Source organism: Papio anubis, chromosome 1 (genome assembly GCF_008728515.1).
Source record: "Papio anubis isolate 15944 chromosome 1, Panubis1.0, whole genome shotgun sequence".
Lineage (NCBI taxonomy): Eukaryota > Metazoa > Chordata > Mammalia > Primates > Cercopithecidae > Papio > Papio anubis.
This window is the reverse complement of record NC_044976.1, coordinates 160,056,400-160,081,282: the sequence shown is the minus strand read 5'-3', so window position 1 is coordinate 160,081,282 and position 24,883 is coordinate 160,056,400. Positions and strand designations below refer to the sequence as shown.

The 24,883-nt window shown below is 48.7% G+C and overlaps 1 protein-coding gene and 1 non-coding gene across 8 annotated transcripts in view; both read left to right on the top strand.

Moving 5' to 3' along the window:
- The window catches only part of NAV1 (neuron navigator 1), a 275,710-nt gene that overhangs the window by 164,682 nt on the left and 86,145 nt on the right, over positions 1-24,883 (top strand). For all 7 annotated transcript variants that reach the window (XM_031657113.1, XM_031657110.1, XM_031657108.1 and 4 more), the window contains 2 exons: positions 4,453-4,555; positions 10,327-10,692. In XM_031657113.1, coding sequence (XP_031512973.1) covers positions 4,453-4,555; positions 10,327-10,692 — 469 coding nt within the window. The remainder of the gene's footprint in view (positions 1-4,452; positions 4,556-10,326; positions 10,693-24,883) is intronic.
- Positions 24,626-24,732, top strand: LOC116271950. The gene has a single exon (XR_004180684.1). It is a non-coding gene; the product is annotated as a U6 spliceosomal RNA (small nuclear RNA).

The following is a 24,883-nucleotide window of genomic DNA, read 5'->3' as shown; positions in this document are numbered from 1 at the left end:
ACCTTCCCCCCTCAAACCCTGCTTGTCTCTCTGTCTCTCTCACACACACGTGCATGCATGCACACACACACACAGACACACACACCACTCTTGCAGCTGGACCCTGTTCTGTAGGAGCTAAGACAGCACGTACTCCCAGGACCCCAGAGTAAGTTTGGGAGGGTGGCATCCTGGCTGGTATCATGTGAAGGAGAACGCTGTACTCTACTAGGACCTGGCTAGAGGTGGGTTGGACTGGAGAGTACCTAGTTCTAATTTGCACAAAGGTGCCATGTAAGATGGGAGTAGTCTGAGCACGTCCTTCACTTAGGTGTACTGAGGAAGGGGATGGGCTACCAAGACTCCCTCTCCATCTTTGCCATGTCTGGACTCTGTTTTGTCCCCGGGCCTGTCCCACACCCAGAGCAAAACATTTGACAGAGACACATGGAGGCAGCCTTCAGGGCATCTCAACTTAGCCAGTAAAACAGGACATTAGCCGGGCACGATGGCACACACCTGTAATCCCAGCACTTTGGGAGGCTGAGTCAGAAGGATCGCTTGAGCTTAGAAGTTTGAGACCAGCTTGGGCAACATGGCAAAACCCCGTCTCTACTAAAAGTGCAAAAATTAGCCAGGTGTGATGGGGCGTGCCTATAGTCCCAGCTACTCAGGTGACTAAGGTGGGAGAATCACTCAAAACCAGGGAAAGTGAGCCTGCAGTGAGCCGTGATCATGCCACCCCATCCTGGGAGACAGAGTGAAACCCTGTCTCAAGAAAAAAGAAAACAAAAACCATTGAAGTTTTAGGTTACTTTTCTCATTATCACAGCGTATCGTAAGCCCTAGATACCTTCACCCGATCCCTGATCCTCACCCTCCCAGGAGATGGTGAGAAAGGGGTGAAGCTTAGTTATGGGTTGGTGGTCAGAGGTGGGGTAAGGTGAAGATCAGGAATGGATGAGGGTTGACAGGAGAAGTAAATTCCCTCGGAAATGTAACTTACTCATGTGTTTAAGCTAAAATGTAAAAATTCACCCTCAGGGTCATGGGTGGGAATGTCAGCTTGGCCCCTCAACCTAGGCCCCTCTGCAGCCTCTGGAGCTCTGGAGACCTTTCTTTTATATGCAAGTAAGTCCTCTTGGCCTGGGACTGTGTGCTGCACCACCACGGGAATGTGTCTGTCACCCAGGAATGTGGAGGAAGCCAGACTTACCAGGAACCCCAACCCTCCAGACCCACCCTGGGCTGAGCCTTGGAGAAGCAGAGCGGCATACCCACAATGGCCACCAGGGGCCACTGCTGGAGCAGAGGGAGCTGTAGGGTGCAGCCTCTGCAGGGCCCCTCTGGCCTGGGAGCAGAGACCAGATCCTGGTCACTCCCAAGGAAACCAAACCCTGCCCTAACCTCCTCCCCCGTATGCCCCAAATCTATACCCATGGGGAAGCTGCCTGGAGTCCAGTGTTCGTTCTTCCAGTAGCATCTCTGTGGTCTCCAGCTAGTCCCTACTTCCTGGACCTCAGCCTCCCAGCTCTCCAGAGACAGCAGGATTGAGCGACTTTGAGGACCCTTGCGGTTTGGCGAGCCTGGGAGACTCTGAGGTAGTCCCACCACACTCTGCTGATGTGGAATTGAGGAAGAGGGCTAGCATAGAGGTCTTTGATGAAAGAGATATGGAGAAAGAGAGTCAAACCTGTGACCTAGATGTCTATGACTCCCATCTGGAGCATCTGGGGCATTAGGCAATGCAGCGTGACTCTCCTGAGGCTACTATGTGGTTTAAACATTTTTCCTTTAAAAAAAAAAAAAAGACATTTTCCTAATGTGACATGTATGTATCCCTTTACTTTTTTTCATGGGTTTTTGGAAATTTAAAAAAAACTGTGGTAGCATCCATTCTTGAAATGTTCACTAAGCATCTTCTTCTTTGTTTTTTTTTTGTTGTTGTTGTTGTTGTTGTTTTTGAAACTGAGTCTCACTCTATTGCCCAGGCTGGAGTACAGTGGTGTGATCATAGTTCATTACAGCATTGAACTCTTGGGCTCAAGTGATCTTCCTGCCTCAGCCTCCCAAATAGCTAGTATTACAGGCATAAACCACCTGGCCAATTTTTTTTTTTTTTTTTAGTAGAGACAAGGTCTTCCTGTGTTGCCCAGGCTGATCTCAAACTACTGGCCTGAAGCAATCCTCTGGCCTCGGCCTCCCACAGTGCTGGGATTACAGGCATGAGCCACTGCTCGAGACCTAAGGACCTTGTATACAACAGTCTCCATGCTTGATGCTACTAGTGCAGAGATGCCCTATGATATGTCAAAACAAGTATGAGCTTCTTCCTGGGCTCAACTCTGCCTTGTGCTACATGCTAGGTGTGTGACCTTGGGCAGTTTACTTGTTCTGTCTGAGTCTCAGTTTTCTCATCTGTTAAATGGGGCAGTAGCACAAATCTCCCAGAAATGTTGCAAGAATTCAAGTGGATAATGCATGCAAAGGATCTGGCACACACAGAAGTCTCTGAGTAACTCTTGATCACCTTCCTCTTTGAGAATACACACCCCTTGGAGATGTGTGCGCCTGTCCCTCATCTCTGCCAAGCCCATAAAAAGCATCACCCTGGGCCAGTAACCCACACCTTGGCACCATGTTCTTAGTCCCCACATAGGCATTTTAGAACTCAATTTTATTTCTTGGCGAGTCTAAAAAATTGACCCTGTCTGTGTTTCACGCCAAGCCATCAATTAAAGCCATGGAGCAGCTTACAAGGTGACACTTGCCAGGATAAATAGGCATTGGCGGCCACAGAAGTGATGCCAGGACTGGAGATAGAGCTTAGGCCACTGGCATGGTGGCCTGCCATTTGTCCCTGATCCTTGCCACCAGCATGGAGGCCTGGATTCATGGTGCTGACCATGAGAGGATGGTGGGAGTGGAGAAGCTCCCCCTGGGAGGGGAAAGGAGGGATGGCTGGGCTTGGGTGTGGAGCTAGTTTTCAGAAAAGGTGCCCAAAAGCCTCTGGAGAGGGCAACGCAGGCTCCCTGCCCACTCCACCCAACCTCCCCTCCCTGACAAGACAGTCAAGCCGCCTGCCAGCCGGCCTGAGTTTAGTCTTGGGAGAATAAAACCTCTTAAAGAGATTCAGAAATGTTCCCTCTGGCAGCTAAAAGAACCTTACACTCCTGCGGAGTCTGTGGGCTGAGGAGGGACTTGAGGGGGCGTTTGGCCTCTGCAGCAGCGACAGAAGGCTTGGGGATGGAGGAGAAAAGGGAGTAGCCTGGAGAGCCAGAGTTCTGGGGTTTTCTCTGTTGTTTTGCCATCATCTTTGTGTCACTCCCTTACTCTCTCCTGCAGATTGTCTTTTAGGGAGGTACTGGGGGACTTGGTTCCATTCATGACTTTAGGTCCAAAAATGAAAGATAAGCCATGGGGCAGAGCCAGCTTCTCTTCATCATACTGTCTTCAGGCCCAGGGTGGTGCCTGATATGAAGTAAGTGCTTGATAAAGATTCACTGGATGGCCTGAAGGAAGGAAGGAGAACATTCTTTGAGTTCCTTCATGCTCAAGCACCTCTCAGTCATTTGGATGTTATTTTCACTCTGTTTGCTGTTGTAGATTCTCATCTGTCCAGGCTAATATCTGGACAGCAGGGTTGAATAAAATGGCTCTTGGTCATCTGGGATTCTGAGGATTGGGTCACACCCGTGCATCTTCCTCACTCGGGATTGCACCACTTGTGTGAGGACTGCCCAGAGCTCAGTTCAAGCTCCAGAAAATGACTGCTCATCCCTCCTACCTCCCACCAGCCACCTGGCCTTTAGGAGGCTATATCTGAACTAACTTCCCGGGACCCCATAGAGCAACCCCAGATATTACCAGTCCATGCCTGGGCTTAGGTGTGCCGAAGCCAGCTTGTACTGGTTCCCCAGAGCCGATTGTTAGCACCTCTTCCTAACACTGTGGTCAGTGACATCAGATTGGTGGACTGAAAGTGGCCATGATAGGAGGCTTTATACCATGGACATTGGCAAACACTATACATCAGTGTCCCCTTTCTCCGAGAGTCAGTTGTTAAACATTTACCAGCACGACCCTGGAAAGGCGGTTTCAGGCAGATGTTCTAGCTTATCTCAACCATGAGAAATCTTGCTCGAGACCTCTGCTGTGAGAAGCAGGGCCTCCCCAAAACAAAGCCAGAGGCAGAGGCAGTTACCTGGGGGCTCTGAAAGCAGTGCACAGACACAGAAACCCATGCCTGTACCCCCTGCCAGGGTCTGGGGTTCAGAGGGCTCAAGGGCACGTGCCCAGGGCCTTTGAGAGGGCCCATTCTGTTGGTCGTCTTTGGGAAAGGGAGGAAGGAGGTGACTATCATGGCCCAGGGACTAGCCTCCTGGGGACACTGTCAATCTCCACTTCCTGACCCCCAGGATCCCAGCACTAAGTCCTCTTCACTCACCCAGCTCTTCCTTCTCTCCCTCCCAGACCCAGAGTCCCAGAGAAAGAGGACAGTGCAGAATGTCCTGGATCTCCGACAAAACCTGGAAGAGACCATGTCCAGCCTGCGGGGTTCCCAGGTGACTCACAGGTAAGCTCGAGCTGCGGAGACGGTCATGCCGTCTGCCTTCCTGGCTCTCCACCTCATTCTAGAGGGCAGGGCCCCCGGGTCCCTCCACACCTCTGTCAGGTCAGCCAGGTGGCCTGATGCGTGGAGCCACTGCGGAAGGAGGAGGAAATCCATTTATCTCAACAAGAGAAGCTTGGCTTTGTCTTCCATCTGCTTGTGCCTGAGCTTTTCATTTCATTTCAGCAAATCAGCTTGAAAATCACTAGTCTAGGAGCCAGGAAGTGGGAGCCATTACACAGCTCAATGTGTGATCTCTGACAGTCAATCTCCTTCGTTAGACCTCTGTCTCCTCAATCTGTCAAGAGAAGGTTTACTACATGCTCTCTTCCTGTTCCTGAGTCTCCATCAAACTAGGGTTCTAGAATCAGTTCCCTTCTCAACACCTGGATCTTTTCACTCTTGTGTCAATTAGGTGGCCCCTGGCCTCTTCTACCAGCCACTGAGGGAGGCTTGAGTGCTCAACGGGGCCCACACAGTGTCACCCAGCTCCTTGCCCTGTTAGGTGTGTCCCCCTAGCCCACTGCCTGCAGAGACCTCATAGCCTCCAGCTGCATGGGGCACTAGCCCTCCCACGGCACCTCTCTCTGGAGCAAAGTCCTGGCCACAGGCTCTGCTGTGACTCAGAATTTCCCTTGCTGGCTCCTTGGACTGCCCAGATGAGCTCATGCTGTCAGCTCCAAGTGGGGCAGAGGGCTGGGCTAAGCTCTGGGGACAGAGGGAGGGAGAACAGACAACCAGATTGGGAAATCATGGGGGGTGTGGGGCAGGAAGGCTGTGTGAGGGCTAGGAAGCCTCCCCAGTTAGACTGGAAGTAGACTCCTCTCCAACTCCTGGGGCTGGAAAATTGAGAGCAAAGTTGGGACACAGGGGCAGTGGTAAAGGACTTTTTTAACCCAGGGTGTGGCCATTTGGGATTCTGAGGATGGGACCACACCCATGGACATATTTACATACCACCAATGACAAAGAACTCATTACCTTCCTTTTTTATTTTTAACATGGGCTTTTTATTTTATTTTATTTTATTATTATTTTTAAAGATAGAGTCTTACTCTGTCGCCCACTGCCTCAGCCTCCCGAGTAGCTGGGATTACAGCTGTGTGCCATCACGCCCAGCTAATTTTTGTATTTTTCATAGAGATCGGGTTTCACCATGTTGGCCAGGCCAGTCTCCAACTCCTGGCCTCAAGTGATCCACCTACCTTGGCCTCCCAACGTGCTGGGATTACAGGTGTGAGCCACCACACCCGGCCAACTCACTGCCTTTCAGTCACCCCAGTGCATTGTGGGATTGCAGTGACTCTGATGTGGAACTGCATTTAGTCTTCAGTAGTTTTCAGCCATCGGCTCTAGTTCTTCCTGCTTAGAAGACTCTTCTCCTTCTCCTTCCTTGTACTACTCCTCCCCCTATCCCCAGCCCATGCCCTCATCTTGGACACTCAGCCCTCTACTCCCAGACATCTCGAATATTTTCAATGATAAGATAAATCAAAACTCTCTGGGGATTACCTCTTCTCAGGCCAGCAGATCCCTGACTACTGAAAGGGAGGTGACCAAGGAAGTCCTGGAAAAAGGTGGATAGTGGGGGCTCCAGGACCCCCTTACATCTGTCCCCTGCTGCCATCCCTCATAGCCCTAAGCGTCCAGCAGGAACCCAAGTGAAACAGGGGTCTGGCAGAGCTTGGCTTATCAGTTTAGGACCCAGCGGATGAAATCTTGGACATCTGCCTTTCCCCATCCAAGGAAATTGTTGGAACATCTCTCAGCACCAAGTCACCCACCAGCCTCATGCCAAAGAAGCCAGAAAGTGCTTAGTTGCTGAGAGGGTCACACCCCAAATGACTCACTCACAGGAGTGGGACAGAAGTAGCAGCTCCAGCCTCCTGGTGCCACTGACTCAGAGCAGCCAGCCCCCAGCCCCTCCGTTAAGCCGGACAGCTTGATCCTCGGCAGGCGCTATTTGTTTTCTGCTTCTAGTGGGAAAGGGGAGGCTTAAATCAAGCCTTTTGCATAATGCTGACTGGTTTAGGGGGAGAGTGTAAGGCCTCTGGCTTCTGCCTCCCTTTATAGGAAAGGAACCAAGAGCCCCGGAGCTGGTTTTTCTGTTTACTGTGGACCTAGAGCCACTTCCTCTCTTAGACTTTGATTTATATTATTCGTGTTCCACACTGATGGCCAAAACAATGATTCCCTGACTTTTTATGGCTCTTTTTTTTTTTTTTTTTTTGAGACAGAGTCTCTGTCTCCCAGGCTGGCGTGCCTTGGCGTGATCTCAGCTCACTGCAATCTCTGTCTCCCAGGTTCAAGCGATTCTTCTGCCTCAGCCTCCCAAGTAGCTAGGACTACAGGCACGTGCCACCATGCCTGGCTAATTTTTGTATTTTTAGTAGAGACGGGGTTTCACCATGTTGACCAGGCTGGTCTCGAACTCCTGACCTCAGGTGATCCACCTGCCTCAGCCTCCCAAAGTACTGGGATTACAGGCATGAGCCACCGCGCCCGACCGGCTCTTTTACTTTTTTTTTTTTTTTTTTTTTGAGACGGAGTCTCGCTCTGTCGCCCAGCCTGGAGTGCAGTGGCCGGATCTCAGCTCACTGCAAGCTCCGCCTCCTGGGTTTACGCCATTCTCCTGCCTCAGCCTCCTGAGTAGCTGGGACTACAGGCGCCCGCCACCTCGCCTGGCTAGTTTTTTTTGTGTGTGTATTTTTTAGTAGAGACGGGGTTTCACCGGGTTAGCTGGGATGGCCTCAATCTCCTGACCTCGTGATCCGCCCGTCTCGGCCTCCCAAAGTGCTGGGATTACAGGCTTGAGCCACCGCGCCCGGCCGGCTCTTTTACTTTTTAAAGTGCTTTCTATCAATGAGCCCTTCCCTTAGCCCTGGAAGTAGGCGGGATATATACATAGTCCCTGGGTTAGAGAATGAGGCTGGGGGCAGGGAGGCCCCTGCCAGAGTCACACTGGCTGATGAGGGTGGGTTCTGTACTCAGCATGCTCAGAGCCCATGCCAGCTGTGTGCCAGGTGCAGCGCTGGGCACTGGCTCCCCAGAACACACACAAGCTTTATCCTCAGAGCTTATAGTCTAGTGTGTGCTTCCTGCAAGGCTGTTTTCACCCAGGAACTCCCAGGATAACTAGATTCCATTCCTCTTCAGAAGCCTTTACTCCTGTGCTGCTTCCTCTATTTCTACTGGTTCATTTCCCCCAGCAAGGAAAGTCTGGGTCAGACTGTGGCTGGAGAGGAAATGAAACTGTGTCCTCCCCAGAGAGAGGCAAGCCTGAAGGGTGGGTGCAGGCTGGAATTCAAGAACTGAGGATCTGAGCTAGAATCCTCCTCACCAGCTTAGGTCTAGAGATGTCTAGAGATGTGTTTGGGGGAATTGAAAAAAAAGAGAGAGAGCTGTGGAATAGGGGAAGAGGACTTTTAGTACAAAGAACTAAACAGGGGCAGGCCAGGAATAGAATTGAGGAACACAAATGCTGAGTGCAGCCCTCACTCCCACACCAGTGTATAACCATGGTGAAGGCTAACTACCCAAACCAGCTCCCCTGGAGATCTCCGCCACCCTCTCAGTATGGTTAGCATCATCCTCTTCCTCCCATGTCTCATCCCGTGGTCAAGGTCAGCTTGCTTTTATCAAGCACTTACTGCATAGGGCCCTGGCCTGAGTTTTCTGATGAGAACTTCCTTGCTTTTTATTTACACATCCATCGTGGGTTTGCTCCCCTTTGATTTATTCTTCAGCACCAGCTGCAGGCCAGGCGCCATGCAAAGTGCTGAAATACAGTCGTGAGTGAGCAAGGCAGGCAAAGTCACACCATCACCACACTCTCTGGCTTTGGGGAATGTCCGTTTCTGTCCAAGGAGATGTGATGTCTAGATCCACGGTAATTAGAAGCCGAAACAAGACACTGTACAAGGCAGAGCTGCAGAACGCAAAGGGGTTCCTAAAGGGCTGCCAGAAGCAAGGGGCAGTGGCTCACGCCAGTAAACCTAACACTGTGGGAGGCCAAGGTAGGAGAATTGCTTGAGTTCAGGAGTTCGAGACCAGCCTGGACAACATGGCAAAATTCCATCTCTATAAAAAATACAAAAATTAGCAGGATGTGCTCATGTGTGCTGTCATCCCTGCTACTTTGGGACTGAGGCAGGAGGGTCACTTGAGCTCAGGAGGTCAAGGCTGCAGTGAGCCGTGTTTGTACCACTACACTCCAGCCTAGGCAACAGAGTGAGACCCTGTCAAAAATAAATAAATAAGTAAAAAGAGTTGGCAGGGCCAGGAGGGGAGCAGCTGGGCATGGACCCGGTCAGGAAGAGGTTCAGAAGCAGCCGCCACTGATTGCCCTGCCTGGCCAGAGCCTCCGCCATCTTGCCCACAGGACTACTGCCAGGACCCCAGCACACTCAGTTTCAAGAGCGTTTGGATCCCCCAAGTGCTGCTGATCAGAAAATAAGACTATATTTTTTCAGGTCCAATAGAGACAACTTTGGAAATTTTTCTTTTTTTCAAGAAACTTGATAGAAATCAGTATGGAAAAATCAATGTCCCACTCCCATTCCAGCCCCAAAATGGCTAAGCAATGGATGTGTTCACAGACCAGTGATCACTTGGGTTCAGACAACTCATGTCCAGCCACAGATTGCCTCAGTTGCCCCAGCTTTCTTGGCCACCAAACCCCGTTTCACTTACTTAGTCCTGTCTGGCTTAAGTTAGGACAAGTTATGGAGACCCTGCCTAAGGCTGATTTAGGCTGACCCCACTGCTAGGCTAGGTGGAATTATGGGGCTCAGCCTGAACCCAAGTGCAAGCCACCCCTTCAGATTCCAGTTGTATTTCCTCTCTGCAGCCCCCCTGACCCTATCTCCTTCCCTAGGCCCCCAGGCTCCCCTAGTCTCAGGTCATCCAGCACTAACCTGGGCATTGCTCCATTGGCCTAGTCTAGCAGGGCCTGAGGCTTGAGACTGGACATTCGGCTTCACCCACATGTCGGGTTCCCTGTGTCCTCTCCTTTGTCCAGATAAGGCTGCCCTATTATCTGGGGAGGCTTTACTTCCCCTGCTGCCCTAGGCCTGTGGCTTGGACCAGTCTTACTGGGGACCTGCCATACAGCCAAGATTCCCAAAACTTTTCCTATCCTCTGCACTCTACTTCAGCTTTCCTATATCTGATGTTTGGGAATCAGCTAGCCCTCGGCTAATTAATAGAAAAGAGATGATGGACACATCCTTAACAAAATGATCAAGGCCTTCTAAGCTTAAGTGACCAGTCTCTCCCACTTGCCCCTAGATCTGTTGCCCCCTTCCATATACCAGGCACTGTGTTCCATCTGTACATATGTGATCCTTACAACTCTGTAAGGTAGCTGTTATGCCGTTATCCTCATTGTACAGATGGGGAAACTGAAGCTTCAGTTAATTACTTTCCTTGAGCTCACTTACTAACAAATAGCAAAAAAGAATTCAAACCCAGGTCATATTATACAATCTAGGCTCTTAACAGTATACAGGATTGCTTCCCTAGCCACTTAAGATCATTTCCTTTGTCAAACAGATAACTTATTACAAAGGTAACACACAATCAGAGGCCTCATGGAGGAGGTGGAGCTTGGGCAGGTGGGGAGGAGGTGAGAGGGCCTGTAGGTGGAGGGGAGGCATTGCTGGGGTGCGTGTGAGGGGACAGAGCACACAGCGGCCGTACCAAGGACTAAGTAGTGCCTTCTGCTCTCCGCCCAGCTCCCTGGAGACGACCTGCTATGACAGCGATGACGCCAACCCACGCAGCGTGTCCAGCCTCTCCAACCGCTCGTCCCCTCTCTCATGGCGCTACGGCCAGTCCAGTCCGCGGCTGCAGGCTGGTGACGCACCTTCTGTGGGTGGGAGCTGCCGCTCCGAGGGGACGCCCGCCTGGTACATGCACGGGGAGCGGGCCCACTACTCCCACACCATGCCCATGCGCAGCCCCAGCAAGCTCAGCCACATCTCCCGCCTGGAGCTGGTCGAGTCCCTGGACTCAGATGAGGTGGACCTCAAGTCCGGCTACATGAGCGACAGTGACCTCATGGGCAAGACCATGACGGAAGACGACGACATCACTACCGGGTAAGCGCAGGGCCTTCTTGGATGGCGCGGGGAGGATGGTGGAAAGACCACTGGGATGGGATGCCTTAAACGTGGAGTGGAACCCAAAACAGGGGTTTTGGTTTGCTGTGTTGCGACGAAAGCACACAAAAGTGTGATGTGTACACTTTGTTATTGCCTCTGAAATTCGATGTGGTTTATTCTAGACTTGGGTGTGGTGTGGGCAGGGCCTACATCCAAGGAGCTGATTGGTCAATGAAGGCGCCTCCCTCTCATTGGTCTCTGTGGCTGTCATTCTGTCATCCTCCTCCCTGGCTCTTTGCCCTCAAGAAACTGGCTCAAAGAGCCTTGGAAAAGCGTTTTATTCCCAGCTCTTATGCGAACTCTGTGTAGACCCTGGACAACTAAATCTGCTTTCCCATTTGCAAAAAAAAAAAAAAAAAAAAAAAAGTATATTAACATCATATCTATCTACCTAAGAAGAGAAAATGAGAGCATGTAGGTGAAATCGCTAGTCAAACAGAGAGTAGCAGCAGTAACTCCACTTCCTTTGCCAGGAGTTCCTAACTCCTCAGTTCCGTATCCGACCCCTGTGGTCCTCAGTCTCTGCTCCTTGGGTTTCTTCCTCTGCAAACCTTCTACCAATCATGCAACTTCCTAATCCCTACCCAGCATGTCAAACCCTTCTTTCCTGCCTTTTGCCCTGCAGGGACCCTCATCTTCTTTCTTTTTCTGCCTTAATTGACAGAGTTGTGCCTGTGCCTTCCAACCTTGGAAGAGTTGGCCAGGACCTCAAGCTCCTAGCACTTCATTCTTGCTGTCCTCTCCTAGTCTGGGAGGATAGAAGAGAGGATAGGAAGAATGAAGTGCTGGGGGCTTAGGGGGATCCTGGCCCACTCTTCCAAGCCTGGAGACCGGAGAGAGGCAGTGGTTCTGGAAGCTTCTCTGGAGCACCTCTCAGCTGACTGCCTTCCACTCTCCCTTCTTGGTTTGCTGGTGCCCTCCTCCGCCAAGGGGCCATACAAGTAGCCGCAGTACCTCTTCCCTTCCTTCTCAGGGACTTAATATCTTACTGCCAGGGCCTGCCTCTCCCCAATAAAAATCTCAGACTTCAAGGGAGTGGAAAGTAGCCTCTCCTCGGAAAAGACGAGAGCCAAGCTCCAGGCCATCCACTGTTCCCCACCCCCATCTCCACCCTTGCGGAGAAACTTGGAGGGATCTGGTTAGGGCCTGTCCAGCTGATGAGGCTGCTCTGGAGCAAAACAACTGACGCATGAATGGAGTTGTTTACTGCCTGCTAAATCCCAGGGGCCAGCCCAACCTCACGCTCATGCTCAGATCCGCCAGCCTGGAGCTGAGACCAGAGAAAAGCCATGCAGTGCACAGGTCCTGAGCTCCTTCTGTGGTCAGAGGCCTGTGCTGGACAGGAAGGAGAGCCAAAGTGTGTGAGGAGCTGCTCCACACAGCCTCTGCCCTAGGAAGCTGCCAGGCACTGCCTGAGGAAGTGTCAGGTTGTTACCCTCCTCTGAGAATCCCAGGAAGGTGCAGAGGGTGGCACAAGCCCTGTGGGGCTGAGTCTTTAGAAAGTCCCCCATGTGTTAGAAAGACCATAGCCCCAGACCCTAGGGAGCTTCCAGACAGGTGAAGTGACAGGACCCCTGCCCAGCACAGCTCCCAGACTGATGGAGGTGACGGGACCCCTGCCCAGTACAGCTCCCAAACTGATGGAAACGAAACCCCTCTGACAGCCCTTCACCCCACCAACCCACCTGATGGCCATGGCAGAAAATACCCCAAGTGTTGGAAGGTACAGGACCCCTGCTTGGAGACATCCCAGTCTGAGGAAGGTGGCAGGACTTCCGGCTCTTAACTAGCTGTATGAGCTTGAGCAAACTAGTTAACCTCCCCAGGCATTCTTTCATTTGTCTATCTGTCAAATGCAGATAATAGTAGAACTTATTTCAGGGCTATGATGAGGATTCAATGGGTTAATATATGTAAAGTACTTAGAATAATTCCTGGCTTATTGTAAATGCTCACTAAATGATAGCTATTATTTTTGCTGCTATTATTATTTTTGTTATTAGAGTGCCAGACTGATGGAGAGACACGATTCTTACCATCAGCTTTGTGTAGTCTGACCAGAGTCCCACTCACTCAGAATCAGCAGCGAAGACAGATCTAGTAGCAACTGGTCAGTCCCAGGGGCATAGATAATAGGGTGTGGGGGCATGGAATGCAGGGGGAAAGGGTAGGAAAGACCCTCTTTATCCCCCCTCTAACATCCTTGTTTTACCCTCTTTCCTCTGGACAGTATGTGTGCTCCCGAATCCATTTTTTTAAAATTAGAGTTCACCGAGACTAGCATGGATAAGAACTTGCCTTCCCTGCACAGCCCCCAGCTATAGGCCCAGGGAAGCCTGGAGTTTGCATGGGGAACGCAGAATCAATTGTTGGCATGACAATATCCATAAAGCGGACCTCACTGTAAACTGTGATGCTAGTTTACAAGATCATTTCACATGCATTTTTTATGGTCAACCTTCAGTTAGCAGTAACCCTTAACACGAGTTTGTTAACTTCCCTGCCAGGACTGTAAACATGGCCATCTGAGAAGTCAGAGTTGAAGGGAATCAACTTATAATCCCAGTAATTTAATGTAAACAGTCACTCCTCAATTATATGTTTTCATGGTTAAGTGGTGTTGTCGTTTTAATTAGTAACAAGGCAACCTGGATTCCAGCGACTCTTTAAGTGAACATGCAAACCTGAGCTGTCCTTGCTCAGCCTCCTGTTGGTCTTCTCATGCCCACTGTGGTTTCCATCTAGATGTTATAATTTAGAAAATGTCCTATTTCTTAAAAAACTGTTTCTCTAGTCATAAAAGGGATAGGACTATTCCCTGTAGGGATAGTTTCAGCGCTTCCCTCCTCAGCCATGCTGTGACACCCCTTCCCACCCGTCAGCCTCGGCCTGCTGCAATTTACTTTTCTATCTCCCAAGAGCTCCCAGCACTGGGCCAGCAGAATAACTGATCTCTCCCCACTGGGTGACATAATCGGCTCCAAGCTATCCGAGCGAACCATAAAAGATGACAGTAATTCTGGCGCTTTCTCCACACTCTGTTTATCTGCGGGGGGATCATCCATTTAAGGGTTCTTCCCAAGCCCCTGTTCAGTCTCAAGTCAGCTCTCCCTACTCCCTCCAGTGACCAGGCCCCTTTCAGGGTCATTAGTCAGCAAATCAAAGAAGGCAAATTCTTCCAACTGAAGTCAGCAAACTAGAAGGAAGAAAGTGACTCTGATGCTGCTGCCAGAATAATCATACATGTTTTTTAGAAAAGGATTTATTTTTTAAAATCATGGTAATATACATATAACATAAAATTTACCATTTTATGTTAACTATTTTAAAGTATACAGTTCAGTGGCATGCAGTACATTCACATTGCTGTGTAACCATCATCACGTCCATCTCCAGAACTCTGTCTTCTCCCCAAAGAGAAACTCTGTACCCATTAAACAGTAGCTTCCCTTTCCTCCTCCCTTCAGCTCCTGGCAGCCACCATTCTACTTTTTCTCTCTATGAATTTGACTACTCCAGGCAATCCATATAAGTGGAATCGTGCAGTCTTTGTTGTTGTTGTTGTTGTTTAATGACCGGCTTATTCACTTAGCATAATGTCCTCAGGGAGCATTTATGTTGTAGCATTAGAATTTCATTCTTTTTTCAGGTTGAACTCTATTCTATTGTATGTATACACCACGTTTTGTCCACCCATTCATCTGTTCATGGGTTGTTACCACCTTTCGGCTATTGTGAAGAATGTTGCTCTGAACATTGGTGTCCAAATATTATTCAAGTCCCTGCTTTCAGTTCTTTTTGGGTATATACCTGGAAATGGAATTGCTGGATCATATGGTAATTCTATGTGTTTGGTTTCTTCGTTCGTTTGTTTTTTGTTTTTTGTTTTGAGGAACCACCATACCGTTTTCCACAATGGCTGCACCATTTGACATTTCTACCAGCAATGAATGAGGGTTCTAATTTCTCCACATTCTCCCCAACATTTACTATTTTCTGTTTTGTTTGTTTTTTATAATAGCCATCCTGGCCAGGCGCGGTGACTCACACCTGTAATCCCAGCGTTTTGGGAGGCTGAGGCAGGCAGATCACTTGAGGCCAGGAGTTGGAGACCAGCCCGGCCAACATGGTGAAACTCCATCTCTACCAAAACTACAAAAACTAGCTGGCGTGGTGTTGTGTGCCTGTAATACCAGCTATTCGGGAGGCTGAGGCAGGAGAGTTGCCTTAACCCAGGAGGCGGATGTTGCAGTGAGTCAAGATCACACCACTGCACTCCAGCCTCGGTGACACTCTGACTCAAAAAAAAAAAAAAAACAAAAAAACCCATCCTGATGGAGGTGAAGTGGTTATCTCATTGTGTTTTGATTTCTCTAGTGATTAGTAATATGGAACATCTTCATGTACTTGTTAGCTATTTGTATATCTTCTTCAGAGAGATATCTATTCAAGTCGTTTGCCCATTTTTAAATTGTATTGTTTATTTTCTTTTTGAGTGTTAAGAGTTCTTTATACATGCTAGATATGAACCTTGTATCAGATATATGATTTGGAGATTTGTTTTTCATCCTGTGGGTTGGGTTTCCTTTTCATTCTGTAGAAGTATCTTTTGATGCACAAAAGCTTTTTATTTTGATGAAATTCAGTTTATCTATTTTTTCTTGTATTGGCTGTGCTTTGGGTGTCATATCTAAGAAATCATTGCAAAATCTAATGCCACGCAGCTTTTCCCCTATGTTTTCTTCTAAGAGTTTTATAGCTGATGGGGTTTTCTTAGAAATACAAATTCTAAACCTCAGACTTACCAATGCAGAACCTCTGCTACCCAGAAAGCCACATTTTTCTAAAGCTTCTCAGTAGTTTTAGACTAGCCCATCTTTCTATCTAGTACAATAATCTTATCTACAGTATCCCTGACAGACAGTCTTTCATCCTTGGCTTGCATAGGCACAGTGATGGGAAGCTTATTCCATATCATATAGAATTAAGTTATAAGAAAGTCTCTAAATATTCAGCTGAAATCTGCTTCACTGTAACATCTACCTATTGATTCAAATTCTGTCATCTGGGAAAAATAGAATAAGGGTGTAAGTCTTCATCCAAGTATTTCAGCATGTTCTTAATATAGCTCAAATATTCTCTAGACCAAAAAGAAAAAGAAAATGTCGCTAGCTTTTTTCAGTACTTTCTTAAATGACCCAGTTTTTCAAACCTTTCATTGTCCTGATCACCCTCCTCTGGAAGCTCTCAAGACGTCAATGATCCTCTTAAAATTTGGCACCGAGACTGATCACCCGCTTGACACTAGAAGGAGTCTTGCCAGGGTAATATCCAAACCATGACACTGCAGACAACTTCGAGTTGGCTGCTGACTGTCCTAGATGACAGCTCGGGCCATTTTTACCACTTGGAAATACAAAAGGAATTTGTTTTTCTAAAAATAGGAAGGTCTGGAATTTAATCTAAATAGGAAGATAACTTTCACAGCCATCTGTCCTTCCATCCCTGGCATCCATTGGTGTGGGAGGGGAATAGAGGATGGGTACCCATACAGAGGTGGAGGCAGGCACTGAGTATGGGAGCAACACGTGCCTGGTGGGAGGAGGTCAGAGGGCCCTCCATCTGCTCCTTACCTTAACGTGGGTTTCCCTCTCAATCTGTCCATTTTTGTGTATGTGAATGGGTGAGCTGTGTCTGAGCTGGGTGGCAGTAATGGATGGGGACTTGCAGACCAACGCAGCAACACTACTGCCAAGTCCCACAACTCCAGAGGGTGCCCTTCACGTTACATAGAGGTGTGAGGTCCACAGCCCTGACAGGACTGCTGTCCTGCAACCTGTGCCAAGGGCCACAGGGCATTAAACAGAGTCAGCAGGCTCCATCTTGAGTGAGCGGTAAGCGTGTGTCCGAACAGAAGGATTCCTTGGCGACTTCTGCCACACCATGGCTCCCTCATCAGGTTGCTTCCTGCCCTCCGCGTGTGGCTGGATGTTCCAGTCTTCTTTTCTCTTCAGCACCCCTTCCTCCACTCCCCAGCCTGTCCTCTTGAACTGTGCTTGGGGGCTCAGAACAGATGGACTTCGTTTCCTCCTTGGCTCTGAAGTGTCCTGACGTTGAAAAATGTCAAATAAAATAAACTGTAGGCCCCTGCCTTCTCCCAGGCTGGCTCTGTGCTCCCAGAATCAGCGAGCTCAAGCCTTAAAGAGACACTTCAGCCTTACCGTCAGCGCCCCAGCCTCTGCAGCTACCCTCCTGAGAAGGAGCTGCATTCACTGCCCTCCCACGGGGCTCACGTCTGACTCTCAGACCCCAAGATACCCAGCCCAGCCACCCTCATTGATAAGAATTCTCTTGCAATGAGCACTGGGTTTATGTGGTGTGTACAAAGAGAAGAGACCCCTTTTGAATTTGAATGGACGAGGAGGCGAGTTGTCCCACTTCTTATTTCTTCTTCTGCCTTTGCCTTGTCTGTTTCCTGATAGGTCTTTAGGAATCCCGCCTAGTGGGACAGCTGGGCCAGGCCTAGTTTTTGCTCATGAAACCCAAGGATAGAAGCAGAGAACAGTAGGGGGCCATCCTCGGGAGGACCCAACATTCACATTCAGGAAGGAAACTCAGTTTTTCTCCTGAAAGGACTTCAAATCTAAAAGGGAGGTAGGCAGCCTGGGCAACAAAGTGAGACCCCGGGCATGGCAGCACGTGCCTATGGATAGTCTCAACTACTTGGGAGGCTGAAACAAGAGGATCACTTGAGCCCAGGAGTTGAGGGCTACAACGAGCTTTGATTGTGCCACTGCACCCCAGTCCAGGTAACAGAGCAAGACTCTGTCTCTCAAAAAAAATAATAATAATAAGTGGGCTAGGCTCAGTGGCTTATATCTGTTATCCCAGCACTATGGGAGTCCAAGGTGAGAGGATCGCTTGAGACTAGCCTGGGCAACATAGCAAGACACTGTCTCTACAAAAAAAAATGAAAACTTAGCTAGGCATGGTGGCGCATGCCTATGGTCCCTCCCAGCTACTCAGGAGGTTGAGGAGGGAGGATCCCTTGAGCCCAGGAGTTGAGGTTGCAGTGAGCTATGATCACACCACTGCACACCAGCCTGGGCAACAAAGACCTTGTCTCTAGAAAGTTAAATTTTAAAAATTAACATAAAATAGAAAGGTGGGATACTTACTGGGTCCATAGTAAAGGAAGCAGTATGTAGTTGAAGTAGACGATGGCTGTTGCTTCATTGAAGATAATATCTAACAATTAGAATGCTGACTCCAGATTCATACACACAGCCTTGGCTGATGTTTCTCTGTGGTGTAGGGGAAGAAGCACTGGGCTAATTCTGAGATCTGGAGTTCAATCCTAAGCACACCTCTAACTTGCTGTGGCACTGAGCAAGTCACCTGTCCTCTCTGATCTTAGTTTGTTCATTTGTAAAAAAGGTAATCACTTTTGCCTTAAGAGGATCAAATGGAAAAGAATAGTAAGAGTGCTTTGAAAAGTATAAAGAGCTGTCAGTTTGAAATCTATTATTCTGGTTAGGCGCAGTGGCTCATGCCTGTAATCCCAGTACTTTGGGAGGCCGAGGTGGGTGGATCACCTGAGGTCAGGAGTTTGAGACCAGCTTGACCAACAAAAACATGATGCAACCCCATCTCTACTAAAAATACAAAATTAGCTAGCATGGTGGCATGCACTTGTCATCCCAGCTACTTGGGAGGCTGAAGCAGGAGAATCGCTTGAACCCAGGAGGCAGAGGTTGCTGAGAGCCAAGATCACGCTATTGCACTCCAACCTGAGCAACAAGAGCAAAACTCCATCTCAAAAAATAAAATAAAATAAAATAAAATAAAACAGAAATCTATTATTCTGATCTCAACATAATGGTCTGTTCATTTAGCTGATGGCTTCAGTCTTAATTAGGGGTTGCTAGAGTATCAAAATAAGGTTTCTTAAACTTGGAAGATGAGGACATTAAATTTGGGCTTTGACTTACATTTCAAGGAATGCTTCGCAACACAGTCTTGATAGTCTTTTAATCCTGTAGCGTGCAGTTAAATAAACAGACTTTTGAGAACAGGCTTATCAACACAGGCATACCACAGATGGGCAGAGCCATAGCATGGTTTAGAGTGAAGACTCACAGCTAGGCTGCCTGTGTTTGTATCCTGCCTCTTTTCCCTCCTAGCTCTGTGAGTTTGGATGAGTTTTTCACCTCCCTCTGCTTGTTTCCTCAGCTGAAAACTGTGGAGAGAAGTGGTGCCTACTCTGTAAGATTGATGTGAGGATTAAATTAGTTACTGCTCTTACATTAGATATCATAAATGCTGAACAAATGCTGGCTCTCCATCAGCCATTTGATGATAGACATTAGCAAGCTGCTGGACCTAAGTTGTCACAGACACATTCTAGATGATAATACATTCTTTGACAAAGAATGTATTAACCTTCATGCTTGAAAATGATCTTTCTGATCCTCACAGGAAGAATGACATAGTAAGTTGTTTGCCAAGAAAGATGGATTTGTCCTGACCCATTTTTACCTGTTCACACAATGTTCTCGTGCAGCAAATGGTGCCCATCTGTGGTTTGGGGTCTGGGCTGAGAACAGCATGTGCTTGTTGTGCAAATAGCTAAGCTCACTGCACACAGAATCACACAAGTGGCCATGACCTCTTTCCCATCATGACTTGGCTAATTGGGCTGTCAGTCCCTCACTCAAACATGTTTCTTGCATATGAAGAATGTCTTGGGCCGGGTCCCCAGAAGCTGACCTTGAGACAAGGATTTGGGTGTGAGTGGTTTATTTGGCAGGTGCCCGGAAAGTGCTGATAGGAGTGGGAAAGTGAGTCAGGAAGAGAAGGAAGTCACTACAGGCTATGTTCATGTGCAGGTTACTGCTGTGGGCAACTGGGACTTACGGATTTCTAGGAGATGACATCGAATACACCTCAGTGTTGCCCCACCAGAAGGTCAAGGAAGCATGAGTATTTATGTCAGCTCCCATTCATTATTGACTGAGAGCAAGCAGCTCCTAGAGGGCATTGGGTCTGTGTTTCAAGCCTGTTGCACATAGGCTGAGAGGAATCCCTGAGTCTGAGTCACAGGTACCTGCAGTTGTGCTCAGACAGCACATACGGGAAAAGTGACTGCAGAGGAGCATAGGTGGGACACAAACACCACCAGTTATAAAGAGGAAAGATGGGAAGGAAAGACGAGAGGAAGGTGTGGAGTTAGATTCCTGGGTCAGATGTGAACTGGCTCTCAAAACACTCCTTTTTTTTTTGAGACAGAATCTCACTCTGTTGCACAGGCTAGAGTTCAGTGGTGTAATCACGGCTCATGGCAGCCTCTACTTCCTAGGCTCACATGATCCTCCCACCTCAGCCTCCTGAGTAGCTGGGACTACAGGCACACATCACCACACCGGGCTAATATTTACAATTTTCTTTAGAAATCCAGGCATAGTGGCTCATGCCCGTAATCCCAGCACTTTGGGAGGCTGAGGCAGGTGGATCACCTGAAGTCAGGAGACCAGCCTGGCCAACACGATGAAACCCCGTCTGTACTAAAAATACAAAAAATTAGCCTGGTGTGGTGGCAGGCGCCTGTAATCCCAGCTCCTTGGGAGGCTAAGGTAGGAGAATCGCTTGTACCCAGAATGTGGAGGTTGCAGTGAGCCAAGATCACGCCATTGCACTCCAGCCTGGGCAAGAAGAGCAAAACTCCATCTCAAACAAACAAACAAACAAAAAACTGTAGAGACAGGGTCTCACTATGTTGCCCAGGCTGGTCTCAAACTTCTGGGCTCAAGCAATCCCCAATCCTCCCTGGACCTCCCAAAGTGCTAAGATTGCAGGGGTAAGCCACTGTGCCCAGCCTCCTTAATTCTTAAAATAGTGGGCAGCACCCCTCAGTCTATGCAGCATTAATCTGGATAACAGTGTCTGTTCAAACCCAACAGGGTTAGTGAAAAGTTGGAGTAAGCCAGGTACTCCAGAGGGGCTGCTGGATATATTCTGGTTGCCATGGCAACTAATGGTAGCTCAGGAGTGGTCCTCCCTCTAGTGTGTCCTAGTAACCTACAATTGAGTTGCTGGAGTTTTCACCTAGTGTGATGACATGCAATTTGGTTGACAGTCAGGATGTGTAAGGGTCAAGGAAGCTGTTGAGATGATCTTGGCTTTTCCCCCACCAGCTCTGCCCACCTGTCTACCTGTCCACTGTCTCCCCTCTTTAATTGTCAACCTTCTCCTTATGTTCTGTGGTAAGCCAGCTGAGCTTGTGTGGTACCTGAAAATTCCATGTAGTCTGATATTACAGAAAGAACACAAGTTTGGAAGTATGACAGGCCTGGTGTTCAGATCCCAGCTCTGAGTCTCTGGGAAAGCTGTTTATCTATTTTAAGCGAGAATATGAATATGGCAATAGGATTGTTTTTAGCATATAGTGAAATATAATGTATGTAATACACTTGGTGGCCGGGCACAGTGGCTCACGCCTGTAATCCCAACACTTTGGGAGGCCAAGGCAGATCACTTGAGGTCAGGAGTTCGAGACCAGCCTGGCCAACATGGTGAAACCCCGTCTCTACTAAAAACACAAAAATTAGCTGGGCATGGTGGTGGGCTCCTGTAGTCCCAGCTACTCGGGAGGCTGAGGCACGAGAATTGCTTGAACCTGGGAGGTGGATGTTGCAGTGAGCTGAGATCAGGCTCCATCTGAAAAAATAACACTTGGCATGCAGCAGGTGTCAGTAAATGTTACATCCATCCCTTCCCTTGGTTGCTCCTAGAAAACCAAAGCTACAAAGGCCATCATCTATGGCCAGCTATTCCACCTGGGTGGTGATGTCCAGTTGCCCACCCATCTTTGCCAAATCCCCTCCCTCCAGGGAGCCTTTCCTGATTCATCCCACTGGACTCTGGGTTGTCCTGGCACTTGTGTGCATAATGCGTACTGCAGTAATTTGCACTTTTATGATTCTAGCATGCATGGTTTGCACACACTAATATGGCATTATTTTATTTAATGTGAATTAGATATTCTCCCCCCATCCCCCACCCAATTTACAAGTGAAGAAGTTGGAACTTGGATTAACTGGCTTGGGAGGATCACATAACTCAAACTGGCCCCACCAGAACAGAACCCAGGCCTCTTCCCCCGACATTCTGCGCATGTTCCAGTACACCTGCTGCCTCACCATGTGCTCCTTGAAGCCTTTCCCTCTGTGTGCAGCCCTTGTGTCCCTGAAGCCTGTGAGCATGTCAGGGGCAGGGATCACAGGCCTTCCACTGGAGTAGGAGCTTCCCAAGGACAGAGACTCTGTCTTCTCTCTCTCTGTGTCCCCTCAACACCTAGCAGTGTAGGTTCTCAGGCCATGCTGTCGACTGACCAATGAATCACTGTTAGAGACCCCCTCCTGGAATGCCCTTACATGACCTCTCCATCTTCCAGGATAGAGTCTTGCTTTGGGGAGCCACAAAGTACCCACAGTCAGGAACTCTGGTCCAAGGGCAGAAGGAGCAACCCAAGCCTCTGTGAATACAAGTCCTTGTTTGCCTCTAGCTCAAAGGCTGAGCTGTCCCAGGATGTTCACGAGGGGCCAGCTCTGGCCTCTGGGCTATCAGATGTCTCTGGCCAGGCAGTAAAAGGCCATTCACTGCAGCTGAAGAAAAGCCAGCAGGCCAGGCAGAGGGAACTACCTACTGAAGTATAAAGGTTTAGGGGTCCCAAGATGCTGAAGGACTGAATGGTTGTTATCTATATATCGGTGTGACAATGGAACAAGCACAGGAAGAGGCATAAAAGTATAGATTTGCAAAGCAGGCCAGAGGAAAGAGTCAGACCCATAGAGACCGAAAGCACATAGCTACACTGGAGGCAGATCAACACTCACTGAATATGCAGGGCAGGATCACGGAGAGACAAGGTAGGAGAGGCTGACATGGGGGCATGTGCGGTAGAAAAACAGAGTCAGCGGGTTCGTGATGTGCACGCCAAGCGGTGGAAATGAGAGACAGACAGATACTGTGTGAGACCCATCCGAACATGTGTGTGAGAGGTGGCTGGATACAAAGAGGCTGTGTGTGCACAAGATCAACTGTTTGAGGACACAGGCCCGCCGATGTGCAGGGGGTGTGTGGCAACCAGACAGGCACAGAGAGTGTCTGAGAAGTGGAGGGGCCCATCCAGAGCAAGATGAGTGACCTTGTGCTCAGCCTGGCGGGGGTGGGGTGTGACCCAGAGCAGGGCGAGTGTATTCTCACCAGCCTATACCCCTTCTCCTTTGGCCAGCTCCTACTTAAAGGGCTCTGTGTCATGCCTTTTCTCTTTCTTGTTGGGACTTCTCCAGCTTGGGAGACAGGAATAAATCTCTGACCTAGACCCTGCCCTCTTTGACTGCTCACCCTCTTCCAGCCCCTCTCCTCAGCCTCAATCTCTCATTCTTCCTCTACTTTGATGTCTGGCTTCTGTCTTGGCCCCTGTGGGTTTGATGACAAAGGGCAGTTCAGGAATGACACTATCTACACATACATGGCCATATGGACAATTTCAGGTGGTGGGACTTCCAGCAGTTGGGGTTCCCAGGACTGCTGACATTCTGCTGAGTGTTATTAGAAGATCAGGGACAGAGCTTATCATCTGGCTGTCACTGCCCCTTTCCAAGCCACAATGAGCCTCCACAGAGGGGCCCTGGGGGATAGCCAGCTGCCCTGTGCCCATGCTGGAGTGAACTTTCCTCTGATGTTCCCTGTTTTCTGGATTTAGCCAGGAAAAGCAGCTCCGTGTGTGAGGTTCCAACTAAAAGATACCACCCTTCGCCAGCTCTGATCAGATACTCCTGAAGTTTGGAAGGCAACAGCTATACAATATCTCTCTCTCTGTCTCTTTTTTTTTCTGAGACAAGCATCACTCTGTCACCCAGGCTGGAGTGCAGTGGCACAATCATGGTTCACTGCAGCCTTGACTTCTTGGGCCCAAGCAATCCTCCCACCTCAGCCTCCCAAGTAGCTGGGACTACAAGCAAGTGCCACTGTGCTACTTTTAATCCGTGCTAAGTTTAAAATGTAGTACAGGCTAATTCTTAAATTTTAAAATACCCACTAATTTTTGTTTTTTGTTTTGTTTTGTTTTTGTAGAGGCAGGGTTTTACCATACTGCCCAGGCTGGTCTCAAACTCCTGGGCTCAAGCTATCCACCCACTTTGGCCTCCCCAAGTGCTGGAATTACAGGCATGAGCCACCACTGCTGGCTTATACAATCTCTTTTATCTCCACAGGTCCTTGTGGTTAGTTTCCTGCTCTTGGGAGGCAGAGTAGCAAAGTAGATGGAACATTCAAGCCCAACTGGCCTGGATATAATTTTCGGTTTGCTACTCACTACCTGTGTGCATTACTTAGCCTCTTTGTGCTTCGGTGTTATTATCTGAAAGAAATGCCCACCTTGTGATATTTGCTCATACATTCGATAAACACTTGTAGACCACCTAATATATACCAGACACTGCAGATGTGGCAGGAGGAAAAATAGGCATTACTCTTAAACTCATGTATGAAAAGAAACGGCCGGGTGTGGTGGGTCACACCTGTAATCCCAGCACTTTGAGAGGCTGAGGCGGGTGGATCACCTGAGGTCAGGAGTTCAAAACCAGCCTGGCCAACATGGCAAAACCCTTTCTCTACTAAAAATACAAAAATTAGCCGGGCATGGTGGCATGTGCCCGTAATCCCAGCTACTCAGGAGGCTGAGGCCTGAGTATCGCTTATACCCAGGAGGCAGAGGTTGCAGTGAGCCGAGATCACACCACTGTTCTCCAGCCTGGGCAACAGAGCGAGACTCTGTCTCAAAAAACAAAACAAAAAAGAAATGGCAGTGCTCGCTTTGGCAGCACATATACTAAAATTGGAATGATGCAGAGAAGATTAGCATGTCCCCTGTGCAAGGATGACACCCAAATTTGTGAAAACTTCTGTATTTAAAAAAAATTATTAAATTAAAGAAAGAGAGAAAAAGAAATGGCAAACAAGCCAACAAATAAACATGCAATAAATTAGGTGGTGCTGTGTGTCATAAGGACAAATAAAGCAGGGTAAGGGGCAGAGAGTGATAGGGTAGTGGGTATTTGAGAGT